Source organism: Lissotriton vulgaris, unplaced genomic scaffold (genome assembly GCF_964263255.1).
Source record: "Lissotriton vulgaris unplaced genomic scaffold, aLisVul1.2 SCAFFOLD_1500, whole genome shotgun sequence".
Taxonomy (NCBI): domain Eukaryota; kingdom Metazoa; phylum Chordata; class Amphibia; order Caudata; family Salamandridae; genus Lissotriton; species Lissotriton vulgaris.
Window position 1 is genome coordinate 254,467 of NW_028241052.1, and position 21,288 is coordinate 275,754.

The 21,288-nt window shown below is 46.1% G+C and overlaps 1 protein-coding gene across 1 annotated transcript in view; it reads right to left on the reverse strand.

Moving 5' to 3' along the window:
- The window catches only part of LOC147672121 (ribokinase-like), a 518,130-nt gene that overhangs the window by 253,642 nt on the left and 243,200 nt on the right, over positions 1 to 21,288 (reverse strand). Inside the window, exon 5 of the mRNA XM_086948020.1 lies at positions 12,189 to 12,353. Within this exon, the coding sequence (XP_086804146.1) occupies positions 12,189 to 12,353 (165 nt within the window). The remainder of the gene's footprint in view (positions 1 to 12,188; positions 12,354 to 21,288) is intronic.

Genomic DNA, 21,288 nt, shown 5'->3' on the forward strand with positions numbered 1-21,288 from the left:
TTCACCAGGATGGAGTGCACTTGTCGGACATTGGCATGGACGCATGGATTAATGGAATCTGGTCTTTTGTGCTGCATCTACTGGAAGGGGGGAAGGGCGCCGGACCTATGGCCCCTAGTCGCCCTTGTGGCGGAAAAGAGACATTGGAACACTGATCTTGATAGATGGCATAGACGGGAGTCCACCTTTGAGCACTCCCTTAGGCCAGCACTGAGGGGAGAGAGGGCAAGCTCTTCACAGGGGGATGGAGACCACCGGTTGGGGAGGCTAGGGCGACAGGTACGAGCCTCCTGGGTCCCTGGTCAACCTGGTGGAGGAGTGGTGGTGCCCTGGAAATGGTGGACAAGGTTACGAGGGCTGGGGCCCATCACTCTATGACGCAGGTGGGTTGCGCCTCGCGTGGGCATCGCTTCCTGGGGAGAGCATAGCCAGAGGGCCCCTTGGTGCTGGGGGGATAATGTCATTCTGTGTGATTGTTAAAAATGATAATGTACAGTTTAATTTTGTGTTCTGATTTGCAAGTTTTAATAATTCTAATAATTATGCATCGTCATGTTTATGTTGAGTGATATTAAACATGGCCGTTTTTTGACACCCACCTAAATCTCTAGTTTTAATTATTGGGTGGGTGATGGGAGGGCGTGGAGCATGCTGGGGGATCCGGTCCCTATACCAAGGGCGAGGCTAGATGAGCCCGCCTTTAGGGGCCGGCCCCCCGGCCCACGCACCCCATTCGTCGAGTGTAGCTGGTCGTCCACCCTATGGGAGGCGACCGGGTAGAGGAAGTCCTTCCGGGGGGGTGGTGACGCATTTCCGGCGCAGGCGGGGTCAGAGGCCGTGACCTATATAGGTCACACTCGCAATTCGGTCGGCCTCTTTCCTCGCCTGCGTACGGACCTGCTCGCACCTACTGCCCCCCCCCCCATCCTTTACGCCCAGGCTCGGTAGCCTGTTTTATTTAATCTCCCACCCACCCGTCCCTTAGCTAGGCAGTTCGAAGGGGTGTGGCGGAAATGAGACATTGGAACACTGATCTTGATAGATGGCATAGACGGGAGTCCACCTTTGAGCACTCCCTTAGGCCAGCACTGAGGGGAGAGAGGGTAAGCTCTTCACAGGGGGATGGAGACCACCGGTTGGGGAGGCTAGGGCGACAGGTACGAGCCTCCTGGGTCCCTGGTCAACCTGGTGGAGGAGTGGTGGTGCCCTGGAAATGGCGGACAAGGTTACGAGGGCTGGGGCCCATCACTCTATGACGCAGGTGGGTTGCGCCTCGCGTGGGCATCGCTTCCTGGGGAGAGCATAGCCAGAGGGCCCCTTGCTGCTGGGGGGATAATGTCATTCTGTGTGATTGTTAAAAATGATAATGTACAGTTTAATTTTGTGTTCTGATTTGCAAGTTTTAATAATTCTAATAATTATGCATCGTCATGTTTATGTTGTGTGATATTAAACATGGCCGTTTTTTGACACCCACCTAAATCTCAAGTTTTAATTATTGGGTGGGTGATGGGAGGGCGTGGAGCATGCTGGGGGATCCGGTCCCTATAAGCAGAGGAGGCCTCCTATGCATCTCGCATCAGGAACAAGGAGATGCTCATGGTTGGCCTAGTTCGTGGGATGGGAAAGTCAAAGGATGTTGCTGATACCTACTGTGGGGAGGAGAATGAATTGGCTTTCTGGGGATGTGGAAAAAGATACGATTGTTACTAAAACCTCTTGGTTATGATTAGTCTCACATTGGTAGAGTTCAGATCAGATCCTTTATCTGAATTCCTCTGAGACCTGTCCCCAATGACTCAACTGCATCTTAGTTTTAGAACCTGGGTTAGATGACTTTAGAATCCATTCATGTTTAGGAAGGAGGATCAGGAATTCTTTAGGGAACACCAATTTCTATTTGTCAGTATCTGTATTGCTGTGACTGTGTTTATTGCATGTCTTTTGCTATTGAATCTGAATCTCTTCTGAAATGTGACCTTGCCAGTTGTAATTCTGTACCTTTATAATATGTTCTTGATTTTTTGTATGTATTGGATTGATTATTAATTTGCAATAAACCCACTTAACTTCATTTACGGATTGCTGGTCCTCTTTGTGTGGCTAAATGGGCTACACAGAATTTGAATTGCCTTATTATTGCTGACTCCCTTAGTCTCTCAGTCATCGGGTCGGAAATGTAAATCACTTTCCTGCGGCCTGCACCTCGACTATTCTACATTTCTTCATGGTGCTGTACACAGCTGTATGACAGAATATCATGGGATCAAAATATAGCGGCATAAATGACCAGGACCAAAATTTCAAGAAGGTAAGCGCATACATGTATATATATATTTACAATTATTGAATCCACATTTACGTACCTTGAAGATATTTATATATCTTCAAGAACACCTAAAAACGTTATATCTTCAAGGTACATAGATGAATAGTTAAGTATAGTAAACCGATGCTGACCGATATAAACTTAGCTTCTCAATATTTGGTTCCCAATACATTTGCCACAACATTTTTGCTCCATGATATTCTCTAGTCAATATTCTGATGCAAACCCTGTAAACACAGCACAGAATCACAAAGTTCCCCACATCTTACTTAAGTGCCACACACCGAGAAAGCGTTTAGACTGCATGGTCCCATCAGGCCAGCTTTAGCCTTTGCAAGAGACTGTCTGACATACCTTGCTAGAGCAGACTACTCCTATGGATTCATGGGGGGCTTAGAATTGGCTGTGGTATAGATCTGTCTAGCACATGTATATCTAAGAAATACCTTTCATGCTGCAAAAATTGTTGCTCACACGCCTCCTCAAATGTTTTATCGTGACAAAAGCAAAGGGATTTGTTGGTCCTTTTTATAGAGTCTGGTTGCTTTAGCTCTATGTTACAAATGCTCATGTAATCAATACAGAGCCACAGCATTTTGTAGGTGGTTGTTCTGTACCATTGACTTTATATTAAGACTTTGGTCACGGGCCGAAGTAGTTCATTATTGTACGAAAAGCCATTGCAGGTCTGTCAGCAGTTGAAGCAGCTTCTCCTGTTCTGGAAGATGCTTTATCCTGAAGACTGGAAGAGCCACTACCTGCCCAGTCCCGTTCCTCCAACTGGTGGAGGCTTTCCCCAGGTAACATCTGGAAATGTCCCCACAGTGAAGTGGAAGATCTGCTCCAACCTGCCTGGTTGGAATTATAAACTTTCAGGATACACTGACTATGATTGGCATGCCCCTGCAATGTGGGATCAGCCTTGTAAATGTATTTGTATTTGAGCTTATATAGCGCACAGCTACCCGCAGTGGGTTTCCCGGCGCTTGCTTAGGGAACCCGTCCTGGTATTCCCCTGGGAGATAACCCCGGCAGGGTATCCACAAGGTGAAAGCCAGGCATCCCGCCGCGAGGGGCCGTTGTGGAGATTAAGCAAGCTATTGCCCAGAGTCGCAGAGTGTGAACCCGTGAGTCGAGAAGACACCGGAGCGAGAATTATCGAGTCCGTGGAATTTTTAGCCCAAGACCCGCCGAGGCGGGGAATTGAACCCTGGTCTAGGGCCGATCTCAGGTTCCGGGTCTGCCGCCTCTAACCCCTGAGCCACACTTCTCCACACTTCTCAGCCTTCCGATCTGTTTCCCTGTCTGGAGTGATGCAGCCAGGGAAACTAGTATCAATATTTCTCCTGTCTGTAGGAAGCAGCATTTTTAGCTGGGCGGGAGCAATGCCGGCTCCCGCTGGATGTAGGGAGCCAGATCGGGCCTTGGGACTCCCCCACAACCCCCTACCAGGATATGGTGGGAGCCATGGGTGGGCACTAGGGCTGGTGCCATGGGTGGGCACAACAGCACACACCCTTTGTTGGCCAGGCCCCCTGGGAGATGGGGTCCCCAGTGCCAAAATAGGCCTAGGGAGGGGGACTGCATGCACCCTTCACCCATTTAAATACCTGCAGGGCCCAGGGGAATGGCGTGCTAGGGATGAAAACGGCCCAAGAAGTCGGGCTTTGTGTCCCCTCCCACTTGTGTACTTTTCCGGGCCCTGGATTTCCAGGGAATGAAATCGGACCAGGGATGGGGACCGCGTGCCCCCTTCCCCCTTTAAAAAGTAGCCTGGCCCGAGGGATGGGATCCCCGGGGCCGAAAGCAGCCCAGGGAGAGGGTGGGGGCACATGCCCATCTCCCTCTTCAAAATGGTGCCGGCCCTAGGGAATGGAGTCCCCAGGCCACAACTGGCCTAGTGTGGAGGACAGCATGCCCATATCCCCTTAATTTTAATGGGTGGCCCTGATGGATGGGGTCCCCAAGGCCTGGCCAAATGGCCAACACCCAATTGCGATTGGCCAAAGGCTGCGTGCACCGGGGGGTTGGCTGAATAGGGGGTGTTGGCTGCAGGCCAGGCCCTGCAGCCAACCTACTGCCGGCAGGGCGTTGCCTTTACGTATGGTAATTAATTATCACCTTACATTTTTAAAAAAACCTAGAAATTCACCGAAGACAAATGTTTGAAGTAACATTATAGTCAGGTGTAATAAAAATATGTGTTTTCAATTTTAAAAAACGTAGACATTCACTGAAAAAAACAAAGGTTAAAGTAACGTTACAGTTAGGTGAATTTCTCATTGACAAAGTTAACTTTTTGAACTGAAAAAAACCCACAGAAATTCACCAATCACAGTTAGCAGCACTAACTATAACTTGTGCCCCCCGCAATGCACTGCTTATGACCTCACATATGACATCACTCATGACATGTTCTATGACATCACTGATGACATCTGAAATTACTTCACTGATGACATCATCTAAAGTGTGCAAATTTCTCTGCTTCACCTTGGTTTGTTCACAGATAAATGAATACACGAAACACATTCACAGAATCCTTTTCCTTCTCTTTTTGTTTTACCTTCCACCTTTTTCTGCATAATGACACATTTGCAAGAAAGATGTGACATTTCCAGCACTAACTCCAGACACTTGTCCAGAGTCTTGCCACGCACTGCACGGTACTAGCACACCAGTAACGCAAACCCTCTGTCTCTACGTGTACTGAAGCAATCTATGTCTGGCATAAATATCTACCTTTGTTTTTTACTGACAGACAGTATTCCCTCTAGGATCCCCCTTGTGTACAATGACACACATCAGTGGCCAAGTTGCAATGTAGCCTTAATGGCAGGTGGCCACAAGGGCTGGAAGAAAGAGTTTTACTTCACATTTAGTGAATTGCTTGTAAAGTTGTGGACAGCCTCCTCAGTGGTGCAGCAAAGGCACCATGGGCCCTAACATGAGCATGATATCCTGGCCCCACATCTCCTACACTACTAGTAGAAAGCAGCCACTAATTGGGGTGACAAGGGCTCTTCTAACTTCTTTGCCCTGATGCAACTCCACCTGCTGCTAGGGTGACCAACCGTCCGTAAATTTCACAGACTGCCCGTAATTTGGGCCTCTTGTCCGTTAAGGATTCTTTCACGGATGCCTTTTGTCCGTAATTTCAGCCGCCCCCTGCAAGCAGCCTGAGAGTCCTGTAACTCTCACTGCAGGGGCCAGCTCGTGCTCATGCTGAGATAAGTGGCCTCCAGCAGCCCCTCCCAGACCTGGCACAAGCTGCTATCAGGCCCATTATCATTCTGTATGTCGGCCTAATTATCACATACAGAATGATAATGGGCCAGTGACAGCATTTGCTGGGCCTCCTCTTGCACTCACTTTGGAAATTCACGTTGGAAACCGAGATTTCCCCATCATCTTTTGTTGATCGGAAGCTTTTTATGTGCGAAGGTACTTAAATGCTCAGTTCTCAAACTTGAGTGATAAACTATTTTACCCAATAGTTTAAATTATCTTTTTGTTCATGGTAATTGCTATTGCGCCAAATCGATCGAAACAATTTGACATTTGTAAATAGAAATCTACACAGGCTAGTCTACCTGAAGGCTACATTTATGAATTCTTTTTTTTTAAATGTTGTTTTTTTCCAATTAAAAAGAGAAATACTTAACCAACCTTGCAGAACAAACGTTAACTTTTACTTTTAACTTTACTGCTGGGAAAAAAAACATTAAAAAATGAAATAAATTGAAGCCAGATATGCAGTGATCATTTCAAGCTGAACAGCATAGACTAGCTTTTTAATGAACGATCAGCAGCTTCCATATGCCATTATCTCCTGTATTGGTTATTGCTGCACAACCTCAGTTCTTTGTTGCGGCTTGCGTGAGAAGGCTTCCCAGAATGCTGTAGGGTTTTCGTCACCCCATTTTGACACGCTTTTTGCCTGTATTCTAAATGTATCCTGTGTTAGAAGTGGAGGAGTGTGGCTCACTGATTAGAGCGGCAGACCCTGATGCAGAGGTCTGGCCCCGGGACCAGGGTTCAATTCCCGACGCGGCAGGGTCCTGAACCCAATAATGTCCACGGACTCGATAATTCTCGCCTCGGTGCTCTAATCATGGGGTCTCACGCTGCAACTCTGGGCAATAGCTTGCTTAATCTCCACTACGGCGGCCCACCCGCTGCGGGATGCCTGGCTTTCACCTTGGGGATGCCCAGTAGGGGTTATCTCACAGGGAAAAAGCCAGGACGGGTTCCCAAAGCAAGCGCCTTGATGCCTTCGGGTGATACGTGCGCTATATAAGTCGCAATACATACATACATACATTAGAACATTTCAACGCATTATTTTTGTCCCACTTTTGGCTACTTATTCCATGACAGTAACTTCATAATTCCTTCAATGTTTGTAAAGAGCCATGCCATGTCTACGGTAGAAAAACTGCAAATTACATTTGTATTGCCATCTGTCTGCCACTCAAGCACCATGAGGACTGAGAATTTTGCCTGAAAATATTAAAGGAAACTCTTAACGACAGAGATGACATCTGCCGCGGAGGTAAAGTAGAATATCTGAGGAGCAGGAGATATGGAAAGAGCAATCTAATGCTATTCTGGCAGAGGCTCCTTCTACTGCAACCTTACCATCTCAAACTCCAAGGTACAAACACTTATTTTCTAGCAGGAGACTGAATTTTATTTTATGTAGATAGTAAATTGGGTTACTACTTTTAACACAGAGATCCTTTTGTTACCTGCAGTTCATACATTGTTATCCTTGTAATATAGCACAGTGAGCTATGAAGGACATGTGACTCCTACACCTTGTAACCCTGTCTCATGTAACTCAGCTTGTACATTGATTTACGCATGTACATGATTTATTGTCAATGTATAATGTGTATGTTAAGAAAAGCACTCTGACACCATGCATTGTGTTGCATAGCGCTATAAAATAAATAAAATAGTATTTACACAAACAATTTCAATAGCAGTGAGACAGACCAACACACCTGACATTCTTACAGTTCATGCATCTGTTATATACAGGGACTGAACAAAGGCAAAATCTGCCTCTCTTAACTACTAGTACCTGAGAAGAGATAACAAGCTGTGTGCCTTTCTTTCCCCTCTGTGGCATTTAGTTTTAAGTGTGAGGTTCCAGGGAAACAACACTTACAACGTAACTTTTACAACACACTACTTTTGCAACGAAACTTTTACAACGCAACATCCATTACAACGCATACCATTACAACGCATGTCACTACAACGCATACCACTACAACGCATGTCATTACAACGCAGTTATTACAACGCATACCATTACAACGCATACCTACACTACTCTACTGTTGCACCCCCTGGAGTTAGAATAGTATTTTTTACCCTTACACTATCCAATACTTACCCTACTGTTGCACCCCCTGGAGTTAGAATAGTAATTTTTACCCCTACACTATCCAACACTTACCCTACTGCTGCACCCCTGGATTTAGAATAGTAATTTTAACCCCTACACTATCCAATACTTACCATACATGCAATGTAATGGTATGCGTTGTAATGGTATGCATTGTAAATGTAGTATGCGTTGTAGTGGAATGCGTTGTAAAGGTAGTTTCAAAGAATTCGTTGTAATGGCATGCGTTGTAATGGAATGCGTTGTAATGAACGTTGCGGTGTACAAAAGCGTTGTAAAGGTATGCGTTGTAAAAGTATGCGTTGTAACGACATACATCCGAGGTTCCAGGCCGCCTCCAGTCAGGATATTCAGACAAAAGGAGGCCTGATGACCCTTTAACTTCAGCCCAGCTGGAGGTGAAAAAAGCACCCTCCCTCCCTGCACGTTGCTGCTCATAATGAAACAGACAATGTACTGGCGCTGCTGAACATGTCCCGTTGTCTGAAAATTACCCCAGGACAAGTTCTGCATATTTCTGTAGGGCCCAACTTCTTGGCAGGGGAGATACAGTCCACCCTGTTAAAATAGTAGGTGGAAGCCATGTACCCCCGACATGCGCCCTGGTGTTATATAGCTTGCACCACATATGGAACTGTATCATGAGCTTTGCGCAATATAGCTTATATTACCCCACTGATCGTCATTTTATGATCCATGAAAGGGTGAAACGCTGAAAGGCACCAGCAAAGTGTCTGAAATGTTACTTGCAGGTTATTACGTAAATCACTGCAGCATGTGCTCAGCTATCTTACCAAATAGAATTAACACTGTAGAATGCTTAAGTTGGCATGCGTAATAAGAAGCCTGAGTACTCACTGCACGGTTTCCTTAGTTATGTTGCTTTTACTTATTTTACTCTTCGTTATATTTTGATGTTGTTGTTGCCTATCGTTCTGTTGCCTTCTTTTGTATGGCTACATAAAGAAGGCAGACTAATATAAGGAATGATGTACGGTAGTCTATCCCACGATGCATCTACCGTATCCTACTTGCAAAATGCCTCACGTAGGAGGCATTTTTGCGATCGCAAACCCTGCCAATCACAAAATTTAATGCATGTGTGGAGTAAAGGAGATATGAACAGAGAATGTTAAGGATAATGTGGATCAATGATGTCACTGTAGGAATGGTTCTGTAGGTTTGTCGGATTGACAGTTCTCTGGATAGTTCTTTGCATGTACAAGAGTTAGTGTGCGTTTGTTGTGAACAGAGTATTTTAGAATGAACTGGAGAATTCACTTAACCGTAATGTTCTGGACCTGAGATTTGAGATTTAAGGAGGCTGTGGGTGCAGTGAAGGCGGGAGCACAGGGAGGAGGGATTGCAGGACTAAAGCACTGGCGTCGAAGGATACCACAGGAGATTTATGGTCCAGAGACAGAGAGCATCAGGGGGAGAGGGAGCATACGAGCAATACAAAGGTGTCGAACGATAGCTCAGGAAACGTCTAGCACACAAACAATGTGCTGGAACCGAGAGAACACAGGCAACACAAGGCGTTGACTGTCCGGTAACTAGGTGGAGATAAGGGAGAGCACAAAACAGTAGGGCCTGGCAGGTCTGAAGATAGAGGCTGGGGTTCGAGAGGAGCCAGGGCAGAGAGAGATGGGCAGCCATGTCAGACAGACTAACAGCTATGTGGTTATACTGAATAAGCAGTTTCCTACGTCATTATCATATGAAATCTCTTTATAGATCTAATAACTACACTTTCACAATTGCTTTATTAACCTTCTTGCTTTCTCAAATATTCTTGGAAAGGCATCATTTGCCCACTCTTTTTTCAAACTTTTCTCAGGGAAGAAACCCCCTCCCCCCACACACACCCCTCCAAGTGAGGTTCAGGCTCGCTCGCTGCGCTCGCCACTGGGCACTCATCACAAACTTTTACGCCCACCACTTTCAAATATCACCCCAGGGCATGGCAAACTGTTTTAGTTTACGAGCTCCTGTCACCTCACCAGGGGCTAAGCTCTGGGGGGTGGAAGATTCAATTTGGATAATGTTACCCAGGTGCCTCCAATATGCAAACGCAGGTATTTAAGTTTCACTCTGGCACACTACAGATGCAGTGCAAGGTTCTCTCAACCTAATATAAACTTATTTTGACTTGTGCTTGTGTTGGTTGTCTGTTTACTTATGTAATATTGTGCGACCTCCTTTGATGTGTCTGTAAAATGTACCTTTTGTCCCAAATTTTTGTCTTGAATTCTGACCTTCTGTCCTGAATTTTTGTCCTGAATTTTTAACTCTTTGTCCTGAATTTTTACACTCACTGTCCTGAATTTGCACCCATGCCAGTTGGTCACCCTACCTGCTGCACTATTGATAGCTACAACTCTGAACCTCTTCATTAATCTTCAAATAATAAGCAAATACAAGTGTGTTGCTGGGTTTTTTAGACCCATTAACACCAACCTCAACTGCCTTTTTTTTTAATACAGCTCTTTATCCTGCACTACTCCCCTTTTTAAGCACTGTTGGTAGCAGGTGCCCTTATTTCCACGCACTAAATTCACAGATTTCGGATGAATGGATTGCTGAGTGGTAACAGCAGATGTCAACAGTGAGCAGTTAACTCAAAGAACCATCTAACCACTAGCCAATCCCCCAAGCACTCCTCGATATTTCATAGATATATACAGATAACCCCCCCGCGCCCTATCCGTGTAAGAATGCCTGGTTTATTTAATATGTGATGAATTCACAATGTCTTCTCAAGCATTTATATAAACATTTCTCCAGATACACCCAGAGTTGTTTCATACCATTGATACACAGTTTACCATGCAGAAAACTGTAATACATTTAATTACATGGGCTTTTCCCCGGGCCACTGTATTTATGTGACTCTGGGGCCGCTGCATTTTCCACATAATTATGGAATCGCCGCATTTGCCACATAATACATAATCTGCTGCTTAATTTGCAGGTTTTAACGCAAAAAATATTTTTGTTTCTAGCTCAAATGGATCAAAAAATACTAAAAACAAAGTGACACGTCTTGTCGAACAGTTTAAGACCCTTTACTAATAATAAATTAATGCTTTTCGGGTGCTTCTTGCTAAATCTGGTGTCAAATTGCTACTAGGGAGAGGTAATATTTACCCAAGTAAAAAAGTAAGTGCCTGGGCCCTTAATATGAGGCCACTACAGCCTGCACCACTCATTGTCCCTGTTAGCTCCGCCAATGACCGTATCAACACAACTACTAACCATCACATCCTACAAGTGTAACAATTCAGACTTTTCTAGACCAACCAGAGCTATAATAATTGCGCCAGTGGCAGGTAATGTTCTTTTTTTATGTATACTGATTCATTAAACAGTTTTTGTGCTCATCTCAAATTTAGACAGACAGCTCCACCATGTGGCAGACTGTCAATAGAGCCAGTGCTGACAATTAAGTGCCGGTGCTTAGCAATGGAAACCACCGGCTCAAATTAAGCACTGCCAATATCACTCTCTTTTCAGGGGTCGTCCGGACACAAACACTCAATAACTGGGGTCATCTGGTTCCCCACAACCAGGTATGGTGTTCAGTCCATTCCCACTTTTCCTCCACAAAAACGGTGTTCCTCATCCCACTCACAGGAGCAAACCTCAAAGCATGTTTAAGGTTGATAACTACCCAAAAAAGGTTTGTGAAAACGCCTAAACTTGCAAGTTTATGAGGGCTCACCACTTTTTGCAGGTGGATCCACCTTGGAGCACCCACAAAGCAATCCTAAGGGCAAGTATGGTCACAAGGCAATTCCAGCACAGTGGCAAAATCCCTTGGGAGCCAATCCATTTACAGGTGCAAAATCATATCCTGTGAATGAGTACTGTGGTTGGCCATTCATAAATGTATGTTTTTGTGCACTGAAGTCAGAGTGGCTATTATGAACGCACCAGAAAACCATGAGGCTTGCTCTCAAGCTGGGATGGGTAGATCTTATGAAGTAATTGTGTTTTTCAGCCTTGAAGAATCATAACAATGTGAAACAGAGATGTTCAATGGGCACAGAATGATGTCATCTGCTTTCTTTAAAATATGATCACCAAATGTGCCGTCTAATGTAAATCTATGAGGCTAGGCGCTTGCCACACGTGGATGTTCAAGGATCCTGAGTGTAGCGGCACGCCGAGACCTCAGTACACAGGAGTAGGGTTTTGTTGGGAGTGGTTTTTACTGGTGAATGAATTATGAGGCATGGTGATCTGCAAATCTAAGATCAAGATTTGAAAATGTATTGGAAGGTAACATACAGCAACCTAGGCATATGTATGTATCTTTATGCAAAGCCCTATTATGAAGCTAGTACACAGTATAAATGTTTTAACTTTTAAGATTTTAAAGACTTGAGGAACAACTGCTCAATTCAAATACATATGTAAATTCTCCATTTGCTATACCTCGGCTGGCGTGAGCCAGTTTTAGGGCTTCTAGAGAAATGGCGGGCGTGATCTCCAGCTGACAAACCATCACCTTGGCTCTGCTGATGGCCCCAGATGCCCTCTCTAGGTCTTTGGAGTCCAGAAGTAGGTTGGCACCAGCTACTATGACAATAGCATTCTGACCTGGAAGAAAAAAGTCACAGAACTTTATTCAAAAGGAGTTCATGTGTAGTGCATTGAAGCTGGTCAAATAAAGTTTTAACGGCCGAGGGCATCTCTTTTGCATCTACCAATACACCAATATTTAATAGAGATCCAGTTATTGTAACGTAAATGAAAGGGGAAATAAAAAGTTTGGACTCTTATTACAAAATTTACGGTAATCCCTATTTAGTTACAAATGTGTCTGTATATGAATCAGGATGAGAAGCTGTTCAGGAACAACACACCGGTGAGCTGTTTTACCCTGTATATTTCGCAAGGATAATCCTGGTGAGATGTGTGTGGAAATATGCATGGGCGTCAGCGGGGGGGGGGGCAAGGAGGGGCACTGGATATCCCCCCCCCACACCGGTGAGCTGTTTTACCCTGTATATTTCGCAAGGATAATCCTGGTGAGATGTGTGTGGAAATATGCATGGGCGTCAGCGGGGGGGGCAAGGAGGGGCACTGGATACCCCCCCCCCCACACCGGTGAGCTGTTTTACCCTGTATATTTCGCAAGGATAATCCTGGTGAGATGTGTGTGGAAATATGCATGGAAGTCAGCGGGGGGGGGCAAGGAGGGGCACTGGATACCCCCCCCCCCCCCACACCGGTGAGCTGTTTTACCCTGTATATTTCGCAAGGATAATCCTGGTGAGATGTGTGTGGAAATATGCATGGGCGTCAGCAGGGGGGGGGCAAGGAGGGGCACTGGATACCCCCCACCCCCCACACCGGTGAGCTGTTTTACCCTGTATATTTCGCAAGGATAATCCTGGTGAGATGTGTGTGGAAATATGCATGGGCGTCAGCGGGGGGGGGCAAGGAGGGGCACTGGATACCCCCCCACACCGGTGAGCTGTTTTACCCTGTATATTTCGCAAGGATAATCCTGGTGAGATGTGTGTGGAAATATGCATGGGCGTCAGCGGGTGGGGCAAGGAGGGGCACTGGATACCCCCCCCACACCGGTGAGCTGTTTTACCCTGTATATTTCGCAAGGATAATCCTGGTGAGATGTGTGTGGAAATATGCATGGGCGTCAGCGGGGGGGGGGGGCAAGGAGGGGCACTGGATATCCCCCCCCCCACACCGGTGAGCTGTTTTACCCTGTATATTTCGCAAGGATAATCCTGGTGAGATGTGTGTGGAAATATGCATGGGCGTCAGCAAGGGGGGGGGGGCAAAAAGGGGTGCTGGATACCCCCTCCTCCCCCCAGAGTGCCTCTCCTTGCCCCCCACCTGCGCACGCCCATGTGCACAAATGCATCCCAGAGGGAGGCCTGACGCCGGGGCTCATCCTCAGGCAGGACATCATCCAACCGTCCGTAAAGAGGATCCCTTTTACAGACGCCTTCATTTTGGCATTGCAGGGAAAAGTGCTGTTCCCCTGCAAAAGGCCTCAGCTCCCTCATGGGGCCGCCTCGCACTCCCCTGAGTACAAGAGCAGCCCCACCCTGCCCATTATCATTCTGTATGGGGCTGATTGCCACATACAGAATGTCAATCAATGGGGCAGCCTGGGCAGGCACAGCATGTGGTGGCCTCCTACAGCCTCAGTCCAGGTCCAGGGCAGGGCATTCTGTCACATGGAAGTGCAAAAAGGCTCATGCTGCTGCTAGGTGAGAATCCAGTTAGCCAAAGGAAGGTGGTGAAAGAAGTTGAAAGGAAAGGATTATAGTTATAGTAATATAGCAGCCATGGTTGCTGCTTTTTTATTTTATGCAACTAACAACCATAGTCAAAGCCAATAGTTCTGGCTTGTTGTAGGTGTAACGTTACTTGTTGTATTATATATCTGGATGCAATGACAGAAGCAACAAAAATACCAGTTGGGCGGCACATTATATTAAGCACAGATTTTTAGCTTATGTGTTTTAAGCCACGCATTTTATTACATCAAACACCCTTTTGGAGAGACCACCCTAGTTTTTACATCCCACTTAAAGCTCTGGAAACAACACCATGTCACAGTCGCCCCACGTCAAGGTACTGTGCATCATGCATGACTCATGCCTTTCACTTTTTAAGATTGCCTATGTGCAGGGGCATAGTGAACCCTGCTCCACCCAACCCCTTGCTTTAGGAACTACAGCGAGGGTGGAGTTCTTGATAGGTCTCATAATTAATGTGAAAAGTTGAGTGAGTAAGTAAGTGATGGGATGGATGGATGGATAGATGAGTGAAATGATGGATGGCTGGATGAGTGAAATGGTGGATGGATTGATGAATTGATAAGTGAAAGGGTGGATTGATGAATTGATAAGTGAAAGGGTTAATGGATGGACGGATGAGTGAAAGGGTGGATGTAAGGCTGGATGAGTGAGTGAAAGGGCGGGTAGATGGACAAAAGGATGGATAGATGAGTGAAGGAGTGAAAGGGTGGATGGATGAGTGAAAGGATGGATGAATGATAGGTTCAATGGATGGATTCATGAGTGGATGAGTAGATGGATGGGTGGGTGGATGCAAGGATGGATAGCTAAGTGAAAGGAGAATTGAAAGAGGAAGGGGGATGGGTAAGATGGATGACTGAACGGGTGAATGGCTGGATGGATGAGTTAATGGATGGATGGATGGATGGATGGATGGATGGATGGATGGGTGGAAGAGTGGACGGATGCATAGGGTGAAAGGGTGGATGGATAGATGATGGATGAGTAAAAGGGTGGAATGAGAGATAGATAAGTTAAATGATGGATGGAAGGAAAGTGATGGATAGGTTTGTAAATGGATGAATATGTTTTAAATGATTGTAAAGCGCTCGAATGCCGAGGCGTCTTGGCGCTGTGGTGTGTGGAGAGGATGGCTGAGGAGGTGAGATCTTATACGGCTGTAAACAGCCAAGTCTTGAAGCTCCTTCTGAAAAGTTGGAGGTTGGGTTGGGTCCTCAGAAGGAGTGGCATCTTGTTCCAGAGTTTGGACACACAATGTGCGATTGCTCTGCCCCCCATCTTGCCCGTCTTATCCTTGTGCTATTGATGAAGCCCTGATTGGCTGATCTGAGGTGACGGGTGGGAATGTAAAGTATAAAGAGAACTTGGAAATCCTCGGCACCGCCGCCATATATTGCTTTATGTACCGCAGTTAAAGCTTTGAACTCGACACGCTGTTTGATAGGCAGTCAATGTAAAGTTTTTATGCCGGGCGAGGTTGGCTGACCTCTGGGAATACCCAGTAGGAGTCTCGCTGCAGCATTTTGCAAAGACTGCAGTTTTTGGAGCTGGTACTTATCAATTCCCCAAAACAGGGCATTGCAGTAGTCCATCACTGTCTTCTGAAGGTCTTTAGGAATGTACAGGAGTATTTTCCTCAGAATTTTTAGAAGATAGCAACATGATGAGGTCAGACCGTTTACTTGTGGGCCAAAGTTCAGTTTGGTATCAAAAATGATACCCAGATTTCTTACTTTTTCTACTGGAGAGGGGCAGTCTCCAGCCTCCATGGGCCACCAGGACTGGTTCCACAGGGGTTGTCCCGACCTGAACTCCATCACCTCCGTTTTGTTAGTGTTTATTTTCAGATGATTCTGGCTCATCTAGGCCATGATCTCAGAGAGGCAGATGCGAAAACTGGCTGCTGTGGTCTCTGGCCGATCGCTTATGGAAATTATGAGTTGAGTATCGTTGGCGTATGAGACCAAATCAAAGGCATGCTTTCTAACGAGATTGGCCAACGGGGTGACGTACAGATTGAACAGGGTTGGGAAAAGGGCAGAGCCCTGCGGAACGCCACATGGGAGGATGAAACTGTCAGATTTTAAGTCATCCCAGAGCAACCTCTGCTCTCTCGCCTCCAAGAAGGAGGACAGAAGGTCTACAGCGGTCCCCCTATCCCTACGTCTCCCAGCCGCTGTACCAGAGTGGTATGGTTCACGGTATCAAAAGCGGCTGGGAGATGGAGAGAACGAGACCGCTCTCCCTCCCTCATCCACCACCCTGCGGATTTTTTCTGTGGCAAGGATTAAGGCGGATTCAGTGGAGTGGTGCGAGCGGAAACCGTGCTGGGAGGCGTCCAGTAGTCTGTTATCGTCAAGATGTTTAGTTAGAGCCGTGTTTAAGTGTTTTTCAAGAACGTTGGCCACCATTGGCAAGCTGGCGATAGGTCAGTAGTTGTGAGGGTCAGTAGGATCTAGACTGTTTTTTTTAAAAAGGGGAGTAATAGATGCTGTCTTCCTTGATTGCTGGATAGCAGCCAGATGTTATAATTTGGTTCAGGACAGGGGTGAGGTTTTCACAGACTGTATGGGCTGCCTAGTGCATAATAGAAGGTGGGCAGGGGTCTGTGGGCTCCCAGGATTTTATAGAGAGTAAATGTTTATGAGTTACTTTGTTCGTATGGGGCTGAAAACATGTCAGTATACAGGGGGGGCAACCGTCATTAGGTTCCTGACTTGGGATGTTGTATTTATAGAAGAATCATTATAGATTCCCTGGACCTGCTGTTTAAAGTGTTTGGCTCATCTATTGCAGAACGCTTGATCAGGCTTGAAAGTATTTTCTTATTGTGGTTTTATTAACATATTGACTGATTTGAATAGTTCTTTTGTAGAGTTTCCCGCCTCCTTGATTTGATGGTAAAGAATAGTTTTTTTTTGGCAGTGATTGATAGCCTCCTTATATTGAAATATAGTGTGGTTATATAGAAATTTCTTTTGGCTATCATAGGCCTGTCTCCAAAGATGCTCTGCGGCTCTGCAACAGATCTTTAGACTTTTGAGCTCAGGCATGTACCACAGTGATGATCTCTTAACCTTTTTGACCGTCACCAGCTTTTCTGGTGCGACCCGGTCTGCAACTGACAGCAGCCAGTTGTTAAACTGCAGGGCGGCTTCACTGTTATTGTTTTCTGAGTAGGCGGGACAGGGGTCGAGAGCGAACTCAAACACGCCATCTTTCAATTTGCCCCACTGTCTAGTTCGTACCGTGGATGTTTTAGCCTGTGCACCAGAATGTGGCTGTTCCACTTTGAGATCAAAGTATATAGCTTTAGGATCTGTCCATGGAAGAGCCGTCAGACTAGAGAGAGTAATGTCGGGCTGCTTGTAAAGATCCCATCTAGCGTGTGCCCTGCCAGATGGGTCGGTTCTGTTACGATCTGGCTGAGGTTGAAGGCCTCTAAGTAATCCACCAGTCTGGCGGTGTCAGTGTTGATTCATCCAGCCAAAGCCATGTGCAAAGTGGAGATGCAGGGGCTCTAAGTAGGGGGTGAAAACACAACAAAGCCTCATTTTCAAGTAAATGGTATTTTAAAGACCTGTGTGAAGTACTTGGGTGCGGCTGTGTGTGTGTGCTGTGCCGGGAAGCTGTCTCAGACAGGCACACACATTCTTATAACATTCACACCCCGCAGAATGACAAATCACCACTTATAGCTGCCTCGTCATGAGGTGTGAGTGGGAAGATGTGCACAGCAGGGGGAAAATGATGGCCAGTGCAGGTGACGCTTTGGAATTTCTGCTGGGTTTGTTGAACAGTTTAAGACCCTTTACTAATAATAAATTAATGCTTTTCGGGTGCTTCTTGCTAAATCTGGTGTCAAATTGCTACTAGGGAGAGGTAATATTTACCCAAGTAAAAAAGTAAGTGCCTGGGCCCTTAATATGAGGCCACTACAGCCTGCACCACTCATTGTCCCTGTTAGCTCCGCCAATGACCGTATCAACACAACTACTAACCATCACATCCTACAAGTGTAACAATTCAGACTTTTCTAGACCAACCAGAGCTATAATAATTGTGCCAGTGGCAGGTAATGTTCTTTTTTTTATGTATACTGATTCATTAAACAGTTTTTGTGCTCATCTCAAATTTAGACAGACAGCTCCACCATGTGGCAGACTGTCAATAGAGCCAGTGCTGACAATTAAGTGCCGGTGCTTAGCAATGGAAACCACCGGCTCAAATTAAGCACTGCCCATATCACTCTCTTTTCAGGGGTCGTCCGGACACAAACACTCAATAACTGGGGTCATCTGGTTCCCCACAACCAGGTATGGTGTTCAGTCCATTCCCACTTTTCCTCCACAAAAACGGTGTTCCTCCTCCCACTCACAGGAGCAAACCTCAAAGCATGTTTAAGGTTGATAACTACCCACAAAAGGTTTGTGAAAACGCCTAAACTTGCAAGTTTATGAGGGCTCACCACTTTTTGCAGGTGGATCCACCTTGGAGCACCCACAAAGCAATCCTAAGGGCAAGTATGGTCACAAGGCAATTCCAGCACAGTGGCAAAATCCCTTGGGAGCCAATCCATTTACAGGTGCAAAATCATATCCTGTGAATGAGTACTGTGGTTGGCCATTCATAAATGTATGTTTTTGTGCACTGAAGTCAGAGTGGCCATTATGAACGCACCAGAAAACCATGAGGCTTGCTCTCAAGCTGCGAAGGGTAGATCTTATGAAGTAATTGTGTTTTTCAGCCTTGAAGAATCATAACAATGTGAAACAGAGATGTTCAATGGGCACAGAAGGATGTCATCTGCTTTCTTTAAAATATGATCACCAAATGTGCCGTCTAATGTAAATCTATGAGGCTAGGCGCTTGCCACACGTGGATGTTCAAGGATCCTGAGTGTAGCGGCACGCCGAGACCTCAGTACACAGGAGTAGGGTTTTGTTGGGAGTGGTTTTTACTGGTGAATGAATTATGAGGCATGGGGATCTGCAAATCTAAGATCAAGATTTAAAAATGTATTGGAAGGTAACATACAGCAACCTAGGCTAGGGTTTGCGGTCTGTGCACTTGTATAGATGTGTATTCCATACTAGTGCACAGACAGCACACCCTGGGCTATGACGCCAGCAGGAATTACTTTACAAAGGAAAAGTGTCGCCTGCACTGCCATCCCTTTCACCTTGCTGTCTGTGCACTTGTATGGAATACACATCCACGGTGCTGCTCACCAGAGAAATATTGAACAGGGCCATGGATCTGTCTCTTTTTGCATCCAAGGGCACCGACGAAGAACCAGAGGAGGCCCAGGCAAGGAGAATCCAGGAGACATTTGACCCACACCTATCTAGAAAGTGAGACTTTCGGGAGGGGCTGGATGCCAGGGCGACAGTGCTGGTGATCAGCCCGACTCCACTGAATAGTATCAGAAGAGCAGGCAGCAGTTTTTAAGTAAGTTCCAGTAACTTTAATGCATTCTACAGCATCACCTGCATTACCTACTGGCTGCATAGCTAGGTTACAGTGTTTTAGACTTAGATGCATGGAAACGTCAAGGAGGACAGTTCCCTCCGAATATGCAAATGTAGTGCAAGCTTGTAGGGGCAGATTTACAAGCAAAAGTGGTGCAAGGGGCTTGTAAATCTGCCCCATAGCATTCAGCTTTTGGTATGCCAGTGGGGTAATTTTAGGGTTCAGAGTGGGTATGGGTTTTGGGGTGGCAGTGATAATTTTAGGGTTCAAGGTGGGTATGAGTTTTGGGGTGCCAGGGGAAATGTTAGGGTTCAGGATGGATATGGGTTTTGGGGTGCCAGGGGAAATATTAGGGTTCAGGGTGGATATGGGTTTTGGGGTGCCAGTGGTAATATTAGGGTACAGGGTGGGTATGAGTTTTTGGGGGGCAGGGGTAATTTTAGGGTTCAGGGTGGGTATTGGTTTTGGGGTACCACAGTGGTAATTTTAGGGTTCAGGGTGGGTATGGGTTTTGGGTTGCAATGGGGGGACATTTTAGGGTTCAGGGCGGGTATGAGTTTTGGGGTGCCAGGGGAACAATTTTAGGGGTCAGGGTGGGTATGGGTTATGGGTTTTGGCGTGCCAGGGGGCTAATTTTAGGGATCAAGGAATGTATGAGTTTTAAAGGTCCAGGGGGGTAATAATAGGGTTCATAATTGTGCTCTAATTGTTGTCCAGTTTCAAATACAGAATTCACCACTTTTTTTTCTCAGCTTGGCCTGAGCATTACCCGATCCTGATTGTCTGCCATTTTAGCCCCGCCCCTATTGATTAAAACGTTAGCCAGGCCCCTTCGTTTGCCAAGTTAGCCTCCCCTGGAAAAATTTCTTCGGATGCCCATGGAAATATGTGCCTGAAATGAGGGGGAAACATGCCGAAACTGGCGCTCAAAGAATGAGTCCAACAATTTTTTCCCATGCCACAGGGGAAATCGTACAATACTGAGCTAATACCGCAGCCTGGAGTGACCACAGCTCGCAGTACCAGTAACTCAGGGCGCCTTATTTTCCTCAGTAGTATCCTTGCGCAGCTTACAATGAGGGCCCTTTTGTCTGATCCCGGCTGACCAGATACCATGACATTTACGCCATGGTGTGACAGAGATGGATCATGAGTGAGGAAGGCGGGGATATCACAGGGGCGTTTGAACAGAGTGTCCGCCACAACTGCACAACGCAGCCAGATTTTCATAGTGGAAGATTGTATCCGCTATATGTGCCACCCCAACCTGCTGGCTGACATGGAAGGCTTGAACATTGCTCAGCAAGATAATGGCCTTGTGCCCCTGAAGGTCCCTGCCTTAGAGTGAATCTTTATGCATGAAGCTATCTTGTTGACCGCCCCTCCCTGAGGAGCAATATCATGAACAGATCCCTTTTCTATTGAGCTGTCACTCACTTCACCAATGTCCCTCCAGTCGCAGAGAAAGCCACCACCAGATAGTGTGATCACAAGTGCAAGGAGAGTCCTTAAACTTTTTGACCTGGGATATTTATTTATTTATTTATTTATTTAGGCAATTTGTTAAGCGCTCAAATACCCGTGGGTGTCTCGGCGCTAAATGAGTGAACTAGTCCATGGGGAGTTATTGCGTAAACAGCCAGGATTTTATCTGTCTGCGGAAAGAAAGAAGAGATGTAGAGGCTTTGATGTGAGGTGGAAGACTGTTCCATAGTTTAGTTGTGGTAACTATGAAGGATCTGTCTCCCCAGGAGACTTTCTTAGTC